We start from the raw sequence: 15763 nt of genomic DNA, 5'->3' as shown, positions 1-15763 counted from the left end.
AAACAAGGGTAATAAAGGAAGCTTTAAAAATATCATCTGGTAAGTTACTAAGACAAAAACTCCTGCTGTACTACAAAGAATATGATTAACAAAAAACAAATTACAATTAGTAACTATGAAATATTGCTATAACACTAGTCAGTGACAAGAAGTGTGACTGATTAAAATCATTTTATACTTAAACAAAAAGATACAGTTTTTTAATGTTATCTGCACAACCATAAAGAAATTAATATGAGACTATTATAAATTGAATAAAGTAAAATAATTAAAATATAGAAAGGCCCATTTCACTTTTACTGCTTGTTTTTATTTCCTATGTCATTTCCATTAGAATCATTGTTAATGATTTACCAGGAATTTTCTAGGTGTTCAATCAAAAGCCATGGATAAAATAAATGAATGAGCAAGCAAGCAGTGGAATTTAAAAAATTGAAATAAAATTATTTTTTAAAATTTAAGAAAGGATATATGAAATGGAATTTGGTGATGAATAAAAGGAATAAAATTACTTAAAATATTTGTAAACTTTAGAAAATAGAAAATATAATCTATTTAAATAGTCTATTAGGGTAAAGCCTTTGGAAGATAGATCAACACCAAATGGTAGAGCTAAAATTTGAATGATAAGTCCCCTATTAAGTGATAAGTTAGACTTAGCTCAACCTACCCAATGGGAAAAAATTCAGAATTTCTGTAAAGATGACTGACATTAGAGGACATGTTCATTTTGATAAACTCAAAATAGATGGATGAAAATATTTGCATATAGATAAGTTTCTGAATGTGGAACATTTTATGGCTGAGAATAAAGAAAACTATTTTCTCACTTGTAATTTAAATTTTGTTTTCTCTGGGTTGATAGGAAAAATAAAGAAATGAACAACTCAACGGAAATAGAGTTCATTTTGCTTGGACTGACAGATGACCCTTTGTTGCAAATTGTGATTTTCCTGTTTCTATTTTTCAACTACATCTTGAGTCTGACGGGGAACTTAATTATCATCCTCCTCACCATGCTGGATCCCCGTCTCAAGACTCCAATGTATTTCTTCCTCCGAAATTTCTCCTTCTTAGAGATTTCATTCACAACCGTCTGCATTCCACGATTCTTAATAAGCATTCTGACTGGGGACAAAATAATTTCCTACAGTGCTTGTGCAACTCAATTGTTCTTTTTCATTTTATTAGGAGTTACAGAATTTTACCTTCTGGCTGCCATGTCCTATGACCGCTATGTTGCCATCTGCAAACCGCTGCACTACCCCATCATTATGAACAGCAAAGTGTGCTGTCAGCTTGTACTCAGCTCTTGGATATCTGGATTCCTAATCATATTTCCCCCTTTGGTCTTGGGACTCAAGCTGGATTTCTGTGCCTCCAAAACGATTGATCACTTCCTCTGTGACACTTCTCCCTTATTGCAGATCTCTTGTACAGATACGCATTTCATAGAATTGATGGCCTTTGTCTTAGCTGTGGTGACACTTGTCATCACTTTGTTGTTAGTGGTCCTCTCCTACGTGTACATCATCAAAACCATTCTAAAATTCCCTTCTGTTCAACAGCGAAAAAAGGCCTTTTCCACCTGTTCCTCACACATGGTTGTTGTCTCTATTACTTATGGGAGTTGCATCTTTATGTACATGAAACCTTCAGCAAGGGAACGGGTGTCTTTAACTAAAGGCGTAGCTGTGCTCAATACCTCTGTTGCTCCCTTACTAAACCCCTTCATTTACACTCTAAGGAACCAGCAGGTGAAAGAAGCTCTCAAGGATATGCTTCAAAGGTTTTGTTACTTTGAAAACAATGAGACAAAATTGGGGTGTAAGTAATATGTTGTTGAAACATGAATGGAAAAATTGAAAACTCTTTAATAGTAAACTGTTTTCTTCAACTCAGAATATTAAATTTCATCTTTGACTAGAAATATCTCTGCCCCTAAATGATACTTTTATGTACTGAATGCTTTCAAAAACTAAAACTTGCTAGATATACATGGTTAATTATTTCAACACGTGTGTGCTAATTGCTAAGCATTGCATGTGCTCTTAAGTGTTTTCTCAGCTAAAATGTGAGTGAAAACTCAAAATCTGATAATTATTACAGCATGTAATAATTGCTATTGTGATGAAAAAAGAGAGAAATTAAATAATTTTAAAGATCAAGGTAGCCTTTCAAAAAATTATCAGTTATGCTGAAACTTGAAAGATGAATAAAGGAAGGAAAGGCTCAAGGGTTCAGTAATCAGAGCTATAAAATGAGAAAAGGAACTGAGATTCTAACAATTTCAACTGGAGAGTTACAATGATTAAGCATACAGTATTTGTGACATTATTATTGTTTAGAGTATAAATAATTGATCTCCAAGCCTTGCTTAAAGTTGCTTATGTGGCCTGGCCAGCATGGCTCAGTAGTTGAGCATCGACCTATGAACCAGGAGGTCATGGTTCAATTCCCTGTTAAGGTACGTGCCCTGGTTGCTGGCTTGATCCTAGGTGTGGGGCATGTAGGAGGCAGCCCATCAGTGATTCTCTTTCATCACTGGTGTTTCTATTTCTCTCCCTTCTGCTCTAAAATCAATATATATATATATCTGTATATAAATTTAAACGGCTTATTTTGTATTACAGTATTAGGTCTACAAATGATAGTAACCCATAAAAGAAATATAGGTATAATTTATTTATATAAGGGGTTGGGGATCTTTTATATATTTTAAACTATTTGTAAATTAAAAATGCCAGATCCAGTCTGTTTGTATCAGTTTAATAAAATTTAATAAATATACATTTATATATAAGGCAAATATGCTAAGTTCCTTCCCATTCTGTTTGTATCAATTTTATAAAATTTAATAAATATCCTATATAATAAAGAGATAATATTCAAATTGACCATCACACCCTTGCACAAGATGGCTGCCCCCATGTGGTCAAAAGATGGCTGCCACAAGATGGCTTGCAGGGGAGGGACGTTGGGGGCGACAGGGCCTGCAGGGGAGGGAAGTTGTGGGTGATCAGGCCAGCAGGGGAGGGCAGTTAGGGGCAACCAGGCCAGCAGGGGAGGGCAGTTAGGGGCAACCAGGCCAGCAGGGGAGGGCAGTTGGGTGTTACAGGGCCTGCAGGAGAGGGCAGTTGGGGCCAATCGATCTGGCAGGGGAGCAGTTAGGCGCTGATCAGGCTGGCAGGCAGAAGAGGTTAGGGGCAATCAGGCAGGCAGGCAGGCAGGTGAGCAGTTGGGAGCCAGCAGTCCCGGATTGTGAGGGGGATGACCAACTGCCAGTTTATTGGGCCTAAACCGGCAGCTGGACATCCCCTGAGGGGTCTCAGATTGGAGAGGGTGCAGGCCTGGCTGAGGGAACCCACCCTCCGCCCCGTTCACAAATTTCGTGCACTGGACCTTTAGTCTATATATATAAAAGGCAAATATGCTAAGTATCCCTTCCCACCTTCCGACTGGTTGCTCTGATGTTCACTCACCACTAAGGGGCAGACTCTCAAAGCACGAGCTGCCGTAATGAGCACAAACAGCACCGTGGACCTGGCACCCACAAAGCATCACTCGACTTCCCCAAAGTGGGACACAGGCTCCACCACCACCCCAGAGTGACAGCCCACCAATTGCAGCCGAAGCTTCCAAGAACCCATGGCACAAAATGCTGCCCACAGCCCAGCCCTGCTCAGAAATGGTGGCTGTGGGTGCCAGGTAATGATGTCATGTAGCAACGTCCTGCTTTCTCTCCCTAGAAACAGGCCATCTACACTAATAAAAGAGAAACATGAAAATTGGTGTCACTCCGCTACACCCACAAGTCACACCCAGCCAATCAGGAACGAGTATGCAAATTAACCCAACCAAGATGGCGGTGACCACAGAGCTGGAGTGAGCAGGAGGCTTGGGTTGCCCCCAGTGATGGAGGAAGCCAAGCTTCCTGCCCACCCTGGCCAGCCTTGGGCTCTGCTCAAGGCTACAAAGTTTCAATTATAGAAGACAAATAAATCCCAGATACCTGCTTCCCTTAGCTCAAGGAGGTGCTAAAAAAAAAAAAAAAGAGGAGGGGCTGGGAGGTTGGGTCGTTGGGGGCTGTGGCCAGCCTGCAAACAGCCATCAGCCCCTCACCCAGGTTGGCCAAGCACCCCAGCGGGGACCCCCACCCGGAAGGGGATGTGGCCAGCTTGAAAACAGCCCTTAGCCCCTCACCCAGGCTGGCCACACCACCCCAGCGGGGACCCTCACCCCATGGGGGCATGTCTAGCCTTCAAACCACCACAGGCCCATTGCCCAGGCCGGCCCACACCCCAAGGGAACCCCCACCCTGATCCGGGACACCCTTCAGGGCAAACCAGCCGGCCCCCACCTATGCTCCAGGCCACTATCTATACTAATAAAGGGGTAATACGCTAATTAGACTGGGAGACCTTCCAGGAGACCTTCTGGACTTTCTTCTGGACAAAGCCATGGTGGCAGGGCCGAGGCAGAGGCAGTTAGAGGCCAAGAGGGGAGGGCAGTTGTGGGTGATCAGGCTGGTGGGGGGGCGGGGCCATTGGAGTAAGCAGACCAGCAGGGGGGCCAGTTTGGGGCAAGCAGGCCATCAGTGGGGGTCAGTTGGGGGTGATCAGAACAGCAGGGGGCACAGTTTGGAGTGAGTAGGCCAGCAGGGGGGCAGTTAGGGGCAAGCAGGTTGGCAGGGGAGGCAGTTAGGGGTGAGTACACTGGCATGGGGGGCAGTTGGGGGTGATCAGGTTGGCAGGCAGAGTGGTTAGGGGCAATCAGGCAGGCAGGCAGGCAAGCGGTTAGGAGCCAGCAGTCCCGGATTGCGAGAGGGATGTCTGATTGCCAGTTTAGGCCTGATCCCTGTAAACCGGCAGTAGGACATCCTTCGAGGGGCCCCAGATTGGAGAGGGTGCAGGCCGGGCTGAGGAACACCCCTTCCCCCATGCAGGAATTTCATGCACCAGGCCACTAGTATACTATAATCTAAATGGCCAGATTCTTATGACCACCTGACATTTGTAGGCAAATTAGCCATACACTACATTGCATGGGATATGGAAGCCAAAGGCCTGTTTGAACACCTTTGCTGTCTGCAGTTACCAAGATAAAATGTCTCCAATTTGCACAGGAACACAAGGATTGGACAGTCGAGCATTGGAAAAAAATCATGTGGTCTGATGAATCACATTTCCAGTTGCATCATGCAGATGGCAGAGTGAGAATTTGGAGGAAACAGAATGAAAGCATGCACCCCACATGATGAGTACAACCCTTCAAGCTGGTGGGGGCAGTGTTATGGTCTAGGGCAGCAGTGGGCAAACTACGGCCCACGGGCCGGATGCGGCCCATTTGAAATGAATAAAACTAAAAGAAAAAAAGACCGTACCCTTTTATGTAATGATGTTTACTTTGAATTTATATTAGTTCACACAAACACTCCATCCATGCTTTTGTTCTGGCCCTCCGGTCCAGTTTAAGAACTCATTGTGGCCCTCGAGTCAAAAAGTTTGCCCACCCCTGGTCTAGGGCATGTTTTCCTGGAAAGATTTGGGCCCTTTAATTTGTGTGGAACAATGTCTGAATAGCACAACATACCTACGTAAGTATCTTTGCTGATCAAGTTCATCCTATCATGTTGATGGCGTATCCCAATGGAGATGGCTTCTTTCAACAAGACAATGCACCATGCCATGGTGCTTGTATTGTGCAGGAATGGTTTCAAGAACATGAGGGAGACTTTACCTTGCTTAGGTGGTCCCCACAATCACCAGATCTCAATCCAATTGAGCATTTGTGAGATGAAGTTAAAAGAGCCATCAGGCAGCTGGTTCCACAACCATCAAATCTCACAGGACTGGACAATGCTATTCATCAAGCATGGTGTCAGATTCCTTGCATCACCTTTCAACATCTCATGGAGTCAATGTCAAGAAGAATCACTGCAGTATTGAAGGCAAAAGGTGAGCCAATGGGGTGGTCATAATAATCTGGCCACTCACATTCAAATATATCCCATGTTCAAAGGCTGTTAAATCGCATTGTTTACCCATATCTTCAGAAAAAAATCACTTCTACTGTCATGGTAAACAATCTGCTTCCCCATTTATAATGGTCTGGCCCTCTAGCAACTTCAGGGCAAAATTATAGCTAATTTGCCTACAAACGTCAGGTGGTCATAAGAATCTGGCCGCTCAGTGTATATGCATTTGTATACATATATGTGTATGTGTGTATCTATCTCTATTGTCTATCTACTAGAGGCCTGGTGCATGAAATTCATTCACGGTGGGGAGGGTCCCTCAGCCTGACTTGTGCCCTTTCATAATTTGGGATCCCTCGGGCCTAAACCAGCAGTCGGACATCCCTCTCATAATCCAGGACTGCTTGCCCCTAACCATTCGCCTGTCTGCCTGCTCAATGTGTCATACCAACCAGTCATTCCATTTGTTCCAGTCATTCCACCATAATGGTCACTTAGGCTTTTATATATATATATATATCTATATGTGTGTGTGTGTGTGTGTGTGTATGTGTGTGTGTGTGTGTGAATCTGTCCACTGTGAGGGCCTGAATATGTTGTTCCCAGTAACAATGAGTGCATGCAGCTCCTAGATCTGGGTTTTAAAATAACTTTTCACTATGAAAACCAGGATTCCTTGAAGAAATGGCTGATACCAAAGTTGATACAGAAAAGGGACAAGATGAGCCTGAAGCACTTTGTGATGCCAGGAAATAAAGAAGTCCTCAAAATTTGATGAATTGTATCAAAAGGAAAAGGGACCAATCTTGAAGGGACCTACACTGGCTAAATCTGCGGAAATTAAGAAGTAAATAATGAATAAAAATGGAAACCATGAGTCTATACTGATATAAAGTAATCTATAAAGCTGATGTTTTACAAAGATTGAAATATTGATATAGAATTAAAAGTATGTATACAAAGTACTTATTAATTACAAAGATACAAATGTAGCTTTATGGTAGACAATTCTGTAATAGTCATGTTAACCAAGAAATAAAAGAAAACATCAATAATGAGGAAAAAAATGAAATTGTGTGATCCTTGATGGGATTTCATGAGAAGACATCATTACTTCTGTGAGAATCCTATCAAAAATTAATGAATTGAATATAATCATGCAGAAACTTCAGACCAAAATTGAGGGACATATATATAATTTCTGTAAAATAATTTTCAACAACATTCTTGAAAGTTAAGGAAAGACTAGTCCGAATTAAAAGACACTAAAAATATGACAATTACATAAAATGTAATTCTAAACTGTATTCTTTCTACTATAAAGAAAAATTTTAGACAATTGGTGAAACTTAAATGGAGAATTACATGTTAATAGTGTATGCTAATGTTTTGGTAATGATGATTGCATTCTGCTTATCTGGTAGAATATTCCTTTTGTCATAAATACATGCTACTGTATTGAGTAGCAGATGGAGCACCAAATAGTTCAAGAATAAAAGATCCTCATTGTGTATTTGTTGTTATTTTTCTTTATGTTTTATATTGTTTCAAAAATAATGAGGAAACAGGGAAACATTTAAGTCCTGCCTCCCTTTACCCCAATTTTGGGGGTGGGTCACAACCAAGTTAATGCAATCCTAAAACATAGACTAATGGAAATGAGAGAGGCTCTTTTTAGGGTAAATTTTCTTACCAATAGAATTGGCCATATTGTCCCAGTGGAAATCCTGAAATTCGTGTTTGCATTAAGTATAGAGTTTAAATTATTTCTCGTTCTCTTTTGGGATAATGTTCTTCAGTTTTATAGTTAAAGCAATTCACAGTGGTTTTTATTTCCTTCTTTCTTTGTTTTCTATCTCTCTTTTTTTCATAATTGGTATATCCTGACACCAGTCTCCAGAGGGCATTTCTTTTTCTTCCCTCTTTTTATTTCAATTAATCCCTTGGTGTATTTTATAAGCAAAATGATAAAACTGTGGCTTTTATTGGTGTTCAATTGGAAGCAATAATTCTTTATTACCTATTTGGGTTCCTTTCATTTGAGATATTTCTCAGAACACCTAGAGCATCACCTTTTCATTTAGAATTTTTATGGGGATTTTTAAAAATTTAAATATATAAGATAAAAACAAAAAAAGAATCTTATTTGGCATAAAAGAAGATTCTAATGGAATTATCTATAATGTCTGGGTCCTGTGATTTTGATGAGTGTGAATGAAGGTGGAAGGTATTAGCAAATGTATATAATTTTTAGATTGCATTGTCTGTTTCAAATTCTTCTCCAGAAAAGCATTGAAATTAAATTTCCTCTTGAAATGATTGAATATTTTGTAATATTATAAGAGAGAGATATTCAATTTATTTTGACTCTTGATTTTACCATATTTCCATGAGAGAATTATATCAATATACACTACCAAGGTAAGCCACTTATAATTTGGAGTAATTATCTTGATCATATATGAAAGCAATTCTATAAGTATGAGTAAAGTAATGTCTACTAACTTTTGAATTATTATATATTTTTCTATTTTAATATAGATTGAATAGTCAAAGCCTCCTGGTTAAATGCAACTGATGAGAAGAATGATACATTTGAAATTACAGAAAAAGCATAATTACATGAAATTAGATAAAGGAACAATGGAAAAGAACCACATTGGGACAAAGTAATTAGTAGATATTGTAATATTTCAATCATGTAGAGGATATGTAACTTTATTATTTCTATAGGTTCCAAATATTAAGGAGTGTTTTTAATGAAGTGAGGAATTTTGAATAAACATTGCAAATTGACACTGATATAGCTGTTTAGAGTACTGCACTTTTCCAACAATTTATGAGATATGCCCAGAGAGTACATGTCAAATAACGCTCGCATTTTCTCTATTTAGAACATTTAAAAAAATTAAACTCATCTGAAAATGATTAGCTAAAATTTAAATTATTTTTCAAGTTCAAATGGGGAAAAGAAGTAGCATTGTAAGCAGGTAACTGGTTTAAATGGAACAGCCAATTAGAGGCTGCTTAGGTTATCTATGCTATAATTTTCTATATCATCTCTCTTGTCAAATTGAATCAACCTTTTAAACTTGTTTACATTTCTGAATATTTTTTTTGACGTCTGTAGTTTTCTTAAATTCCTGTTTTTTCCACTTTTGTAGCTGTTTTTCTATGTCTATTTAATAGGATTCAAATCTGAAATGAATAATCAGTCAAGCATAGAGTTCATTCTCCTGGGACTTACTGATGACCCTCAACTGCAAATTGTGATTTTTATATTTCTCTTTCTAAACTATATGTTTAGTGTGATGGGGAACTTATCCATAATCCTCCTTACCTTACTGGATTCCCGTCTCAAGACTCCTATGTATTTTTTTCTGCGAAATTTTTCCTTCTTGGAGGTTTCATTGACAACAATCTGTATCCCCAGATTCCTGATGACCATAGTGACTAAAAACAAAATTATTTCTTACAATAGTTGTGCATCTCAGTTATTCTTTTTCCTCTTATTGGGAGTTACAGAATTTTACTTACTGGCTGCCATGTCTTATGATCGTTATGTAGCAATCTGCAAACCCCTACATTACCTGGTTATTATGAGCAACAAAGTGTGCTACCAACTTGTATTCAGTTCATGGGCAGCTGGATTTCTGATTACCTTTCCACCATTGGTCCTGGGACTGAAACTGGAATTCTGTGCTTCCAAAGTCATTGATCATTTCATATGTGACATGTCCCCTCTGCTGCAGATTTCTTGCACAGACACTGGTGTCCTAGAATTACTTTCCTTTGTCTCAGCTGTTGTGACACTCCTGGTCACATTGCTGTTAGTGATTCTTTCCTATGCATATATTATCAAAACCATTCTAAGCATCCCCTCTGCCCAGAAAAGAACAAAGGCTTTTTCCACTTGTTCTTCTCATATGATTGTAGTCTCCCTTACTTATGGTAGCTGTATCTTTATTTACATGAAGCCATCAGCAAAGGAAAGAGTGACTTTATCCAAAGGTGTAGCTGTTATCTATACCTCAGTTGCCCCTTTATTAAATCCTTTCATTTACACCCTAAGGAACCAGCAAGTGAAACAAGCCTTCAAGGATACACTCCAAAAGATTTCCTTTTTATTCAAAAAATGAGGGAAAATTTGGAGAAAAGGGTAAATAAAAATTTTACAAGTTTACTTAATCTGTCCTTCAGTGAGTTAGCCCTCTCATAACATTTTAACCATTTAGCACAAAGCACCTTTTCCTTCCTATTGCCCTCTATGATTAGCATTCCTTTCTGTGCTAGAGTAAAAGTCAGCTCTTCAAGTTATCAACACAAATATTATATTTTATTTACTCTATAAGACATGGTAGTGGTCTCCTCAAAACTACTTCATTTACATATTAATCATAAGACATTTCATAGACAGGAATATAATCCCATGCACCAGCACCAGACTTGTCTAGGCAGTACTTCATAGATCACTGGCAACTAGCACAAGCCTGATAATTCAGAGTGCAGATTTTCCAGCAGGTCAGCTAGGGTTTAAATCCAGACATATATGTGCACCTGGCCACGTTTCTCAAAATTTTTGTTGCTAAGTCTCTCCAGTTATAAAGTAGATATCATAATAGTAATTCTTATTTTATAAAGTTATTTTGAAAATGAAATGACAAAGTATGTATAAAGTGATTCTAGATTTGCATCTGGCCTAGGCAGAATTCTCAATAAATGTTAACTGCCCTTGGGGAAAAAGGTTGACTCAGTTAAGACAGTATTTAATAGGTAAGAAAAAAGAGGCAGGCTTCAAATAATAAAAAGCTTGTATGTCCTAACATGTACTAGGACTTTATTTGGTAGGTCTACAGACCTGAAAACTTGAAGTGAATAAGAGTCACCTACCTGATCAGATTATTTTAATGTAAAGTCTCCATGTTATCATCCCTAAAATATATTTTCAATTTATCTAGAGTACAGTTTAGAAACATGGACTATAGGTGATTCTCGGGCAGGGGGTTTATATGAGAGTTTTCTTTTCTAATCTAAGATTATGTAATCATATTTTTATTTTAGAAAGATTGTTTTGGTAACTGCATTGAGAATGAATTTTTTAGATGTTGGAGTCAGGAAGAAGGCTAATGTTTTAAACTAAATGAGTTATTTGAGAGTTAAATTTTAATAGTGGCAATGAATCTGAAGTTCCAGGAGATGTCTCCAGAGGTATTTAGGAGAACAAACTGAGTGGAACTATCAAACATTTGGATATGAGAAATAAATGAAAGGAGCATGTAAAAAACAAGTTGAATCTTCTTGGGACTTCCCCTTGGCTCCCTCCTGCACATACTCACTTATGTATTTAATGCCTTTGAAGAAAGGAACAATATTGATAACCTGTTCGATTAATGAAAAAGAAAGTGACCTGAAAAGAAATCCCTAAAATATATAGAGTTCCATATTGGATATAAAATGCCATCAGAAAAATATCAGTAAAAAAATCATTAAGGTATTCTATGGTGTCATGATTATCCATGTGGTCCTGAATAGAAATAATTTAAGTTCAGATTTGTGTTTTGATTCATTTCAAAACTTGGAAGCCAACACTGTTATCCATCTGCTTTTCTATGGCAAATAGAGTGAACGGAGCCCGTGTTATTATTTATACTCAAAGCCCTGAAAGCCCCCATCCACAGTTTGCCTTCTAATAAGCTTTTTAAAATCTACTAGACCCTTACTGGATATATTACTAGTAAATATTTTTTTATTCTTTGGGTTGTATTTTTCACTTTCTTGATAGTGTCCTTTGATCATAAAAATTTTAATTTTAATGAAGTCAAATTTACCTATTTTTTGGTTTTTACTTGTGCTTTTGGTGTCATATTTAAGAAATCATATGACACCAAAGTTACATAGATTTATCCCAAGGGTTCTATTTCATTGCTTCGTATGTTTATTGTTATGCTGGAATCACACTGCCTTAATTACTAGTAAGTTTTGAAATCGGAAAGTATGACTTCTGTTTGTTTGTTTCTCTTTTTCAGTATTTTGGCTTTTCAGAGTCCCTAACAATTCCATGTATGGTTTAGGATTAGCTTGTTCATTTATGCAAAAAGAACAGTTGGAATTTATATAAGAACTAGAGGCCCAGTGCACGGATTCATGCACTGGTGGGGTCCCTCGGACTGGCCTGTGGGGATCAGGCAAAACCAGCTCTCCAACATCCCCTAAGGGATCCCAGATTGTGAGAGAGTGGTTCTCGGATGACACACCCCAGAATTGGGCTCCCTCCTCTGGTTCTGGGTGCATCATCAGAGAAATGCACCTGCCAAAGTCACCTCAGCTCGGCAACTCCTGCATTGAGTGTCTGCTCCCTGGTGGTCAGTGCATGTCATAGCTACCAGTCAGCCAGTCGCTTAGGCCAGTGGTCAGCAAACTGTGGCTCGCGAGCCACATGCAGCTCTTTGGCCCCTTGAGTGTGGCTCTTCCACAAAATACCAACTTCTGCGCATGGGCCACGAAGTTTCAATCGCACTGTACGTGTGCGCCCACACGTGGTATTTTGTGGAAGAGCCACACTCAAGGGGCCAAAGAACTGCATGTGGCTTGCGAGCCGCAGTTTGGCTACCACTGGCTTAGGCTTTTATATAAATAGATTACAGTGAACCTATAAATTAGCTTGGGAAGTATTGCTGACTTAATTAATATTGTTAAGTCTATTACCCATGAACATGAATGCCTTTTCATTGATTCAGTTCTTCTTTAATGTCTTTAAAAGTTTTGTAATTTCTTTGTGTAAGTATTGCATTTTCTTAGTTAAGTTTATTCAAAATAAATCTTAAAAGTGAACAATAAATAGAACAAAAACTCAACAAAAATAGGAAAAGAACTTCATTAGATATTTATTCAAAGAAGACATATAATTGGGCAAAAAAGCACATAAAAAGATGCTCAAAATCAGTAGTCCTTAGGGAAATGCAAATAAAAAATATAATGACAGCCACTTTAGCACTGCTAGGGGATTTATATATTACTAGAGGCCCGGTGCATGAAATCTGTGCACTGGGCGGGGGTGTCCCTCAGCCCAGCCTGTACCATCTCCAATCTAGGACCCCTCAGGGGATGTCCCACTGCTGATTAAGCCTGATCCCTGTGGGTGTCCCTCAGCCCAGCCTGTACCATCTCCAATCTGGGACAACCTCGGGGGATGTCCGACTGCCGGTTTAGGCCCACAGAGATGAGGCCTAAACTGGCAGTCGGACATCCCTCTCACAATCTGGGACAATCCTCTGGGACATCCCTCTCACAACCCGGTTCTCTACTGCTCACCTGCCTGATTGCCCCTAACTGCTTTTGCCTGACAGCCTGATCAACCCCTAACAACTCCCCTGCCAGCCTGATTGATGCCTAACTGCTTCCCTGATGGACCGATTGCCCCCAACTGCCCTCCTCTGCCAGCCTGATCACCCCCAACTGCCTTCCCCTGCTGGCCTGCTTGCCCCTAACTGCCCTCCCCTGCCGGCCATCTTGTGGTGGCCATCTTGTGATGATGTGGGTGCAGCCATCTTGTGACCACATGGAGGCGCTCATCTTGTGACCACATGGGGTGGCCATCTTGTGACCATATGGGGGCAGCCATCTTGTGTGAGGACGTGATGGTCAATTTGCATATTATCTCTTTATTATATAGGATTAGTGGGACCATGAAATGGTGTAGCTACTTGTGAAACAGTTTGACCCTTCCTCAAAAAAGTTACTATATGACTCAATAAACTAACAATTGTACTTCTAGGACTTGAAAACACATGTTCACAAAAACAATTGTATGCACATGTGCATAGAAGCATTATGCATAATAGCCAAAAGGTGGAAACAACCAGAATATCTTTCAAGTGATGAAAGGATAAACAAAATGTGGCATATTCATACAATGGGACATACAAAGGAATGAAGTACCAATATATGCTACAGCATGGATGAACCTTGTAAACATTATATTAGTGAAGAAAGTCAGACACAAAAGTCTACATAATGTGTGATTCTATTTATGTGAAATGTCCAGATTAGGTAGTTCATAGAGACAGAGGTAAGTTACTGGTTCTCTAGGGCTGGAGGAAGGGAAGATAGTGATATGGCTCTTTAATGGGCATGCGGTATATTTTGGAGTTATAAGTGTATTCTGGAATTATACTATAATGGTGAATTTTGCATTATATTGTGAATCAAGTTATGCACCACATAATGATGTTTTGGTCAACATGGAGAATATTATGCTGAGTGAAATAAGTCAGTCAGACAAATACAAATATCACATAATCTCACTTGTAAGTGGAATCTAATGATTATAATAAACAGACAAACAAAATAGGTCTAGACATATCTTGACATATTTTGAGACAGACTGACATATGTTGGGGGTGTGTAGGGGGGTGTGGGAGATGGGAAGAAATCTACCAAAGGATTTATATACAACATATATGCCTAACCAATTGGCAGAGACAATAGTGTGGTGAAGGTCTGGGGTAGGACAAGGCTGGGAGGAAGAGATAAAGGGGGCACGGATTGGGACACATCTGTAATACTGTTAACAACACCACCAACAAAAAAATGCCTTGATAATTCTGGAAAAATTCCTTTTTTGGTTGTTGTTGACCAGAGGTGAGTCCTGGTTGGCTTTTGTTTTATTGTTTGTTTGTTTGTTTATTCATTCATTCATTCACTCATTCACTTATTTGTGACACTATTACAGATGCCTCCCATTCTCCTATTCTCCTTTACCACCTCCATCCAACCCTACACCCCCTCCCTCTGGCTATCACCACACTATTGTCTGTGTCCATGGCATATGCGTTCTTTGGTTAATTAATCTCTTCACTCTTCCATCCAATCCCTCCCAATTCCCTTCCCCTCTGACCTTTGTCAATCTATTCTATGGAAAAATTCTTAAGCTCTCTGTGCCTCTTTTTCTTTATCTGTATAATGGAAATGAGTGATAAAATTACCTAGTTCATGAAGTTTTGTTCATGTAACAGAACAATGACTAGCACACATGTAAAGGATGAAAAATTACATAGAATACAAGTGTAGTTATCACAATGCTCTTGGCACATTGTAAATGGTTACTACATGGGAGAAATTTATGTTTTAATTTATCTTTCAAAATTGATTCAGTTCATAAAAAAATAGGAGTTTGACAATAATTTTTATATGACTATTTTCAATTTCTCACCCATGATGCAATCATAATCTATTACAATTGTATGTATAGGAACATTAACCCTTATGTTTCTTTCTTGAAAATAGCATTCAAAAGAGGTATTTTTACCTAGAATATAGTTTCTTATCATTTAATTCTGGTAAATGCTTATTTTTGTTTTAAGCCTGCTATGATAGCTTCAGAGTATGAATAAATTCTTTCCCTGGACTCCAGTCAACTCATTAAAATGTGACATTCTAATTGTTTATTTATACTGCTATAAAATTAAGTGACCTATAAAATTATTGAGGTTAAGGACTTCACCTTCTTTCTTGCATTTACCCCAGTGTACTCTCTGTCACCCAGCAGAGTATATTGACCACTTATAATGATAATTAAGTACAATTTAATATCATATTAATAAAGTAATACATATTTGGCATGACACTATATTAGTATCAAACCCATCGCCATTAATAAAACCTCTTAACATTATCTAAAACCCAGTTCACATTAAAATTTCCTGGTTGTATCTATTGTGCATATGTTTACATATGTGTATGTGCATGTAGACTGGTTATTTGTCCTTCAGAATACCCCACATTATG

The 15763-nt window shown here is 38.8% G+C and overlaps 2 protein-coding genes across 2 annotated transcripts; both read left to right on the top strand.

Moving 5' to 3' along the window:
- Positions 1 to 878: 878 nt before the first annotated feature.
- Positions 879 to 1835, top strand: LOC118651206 (olfactory receptor 6C6-like). The gene has a single exon (XM_036300132.1). The coding sequence runs from the start codon at positions 879 to 881 to the stop codon at positions 1833 to 1835; it is 957 nt and encodes a 318-aa protein (XP_036156025.1).
- A 7345-nt stretch (positions 1836 to 9180) lies between these two features.
- Positions 9181 to 10116, top strand: LOC118651207 (olfactory receptor 6C6-like). Its single transcript, XM_036300133.1, has one exon. The coding sequence runs from the start codon at positions 9181 to 9183 to the stop codon at positions 10114 to 10116; it is 936 nt and encodes a 311-aa protein (XP_036156026.1).
- The last annotated feature ends 5647 nt before the right edge of the window (positions 10117 to 15763 follow it).

This window comes from Myotis myotis, unplaced genomic scaffold (genome assembly GCF_014108235.1).
Source record: "Myotis myotis isolate mMyoMyo1 unplaced genomic scaffold, mMyoMyo1.p scaffold_m19_p_3, whole genome shotgun sequence".
In the NCBI taxonomy this organism is placed as follows: Eukaryota; Metazoa; Chordata; class Mammalia; order Chiroptera; family Vespertilionidae; genus Myotis; species Myotis myotis.
Note: the sequence above shows the minus strand (reverse complement) of the source record. Positions and strands in the feature narration are given on the sequence as shown.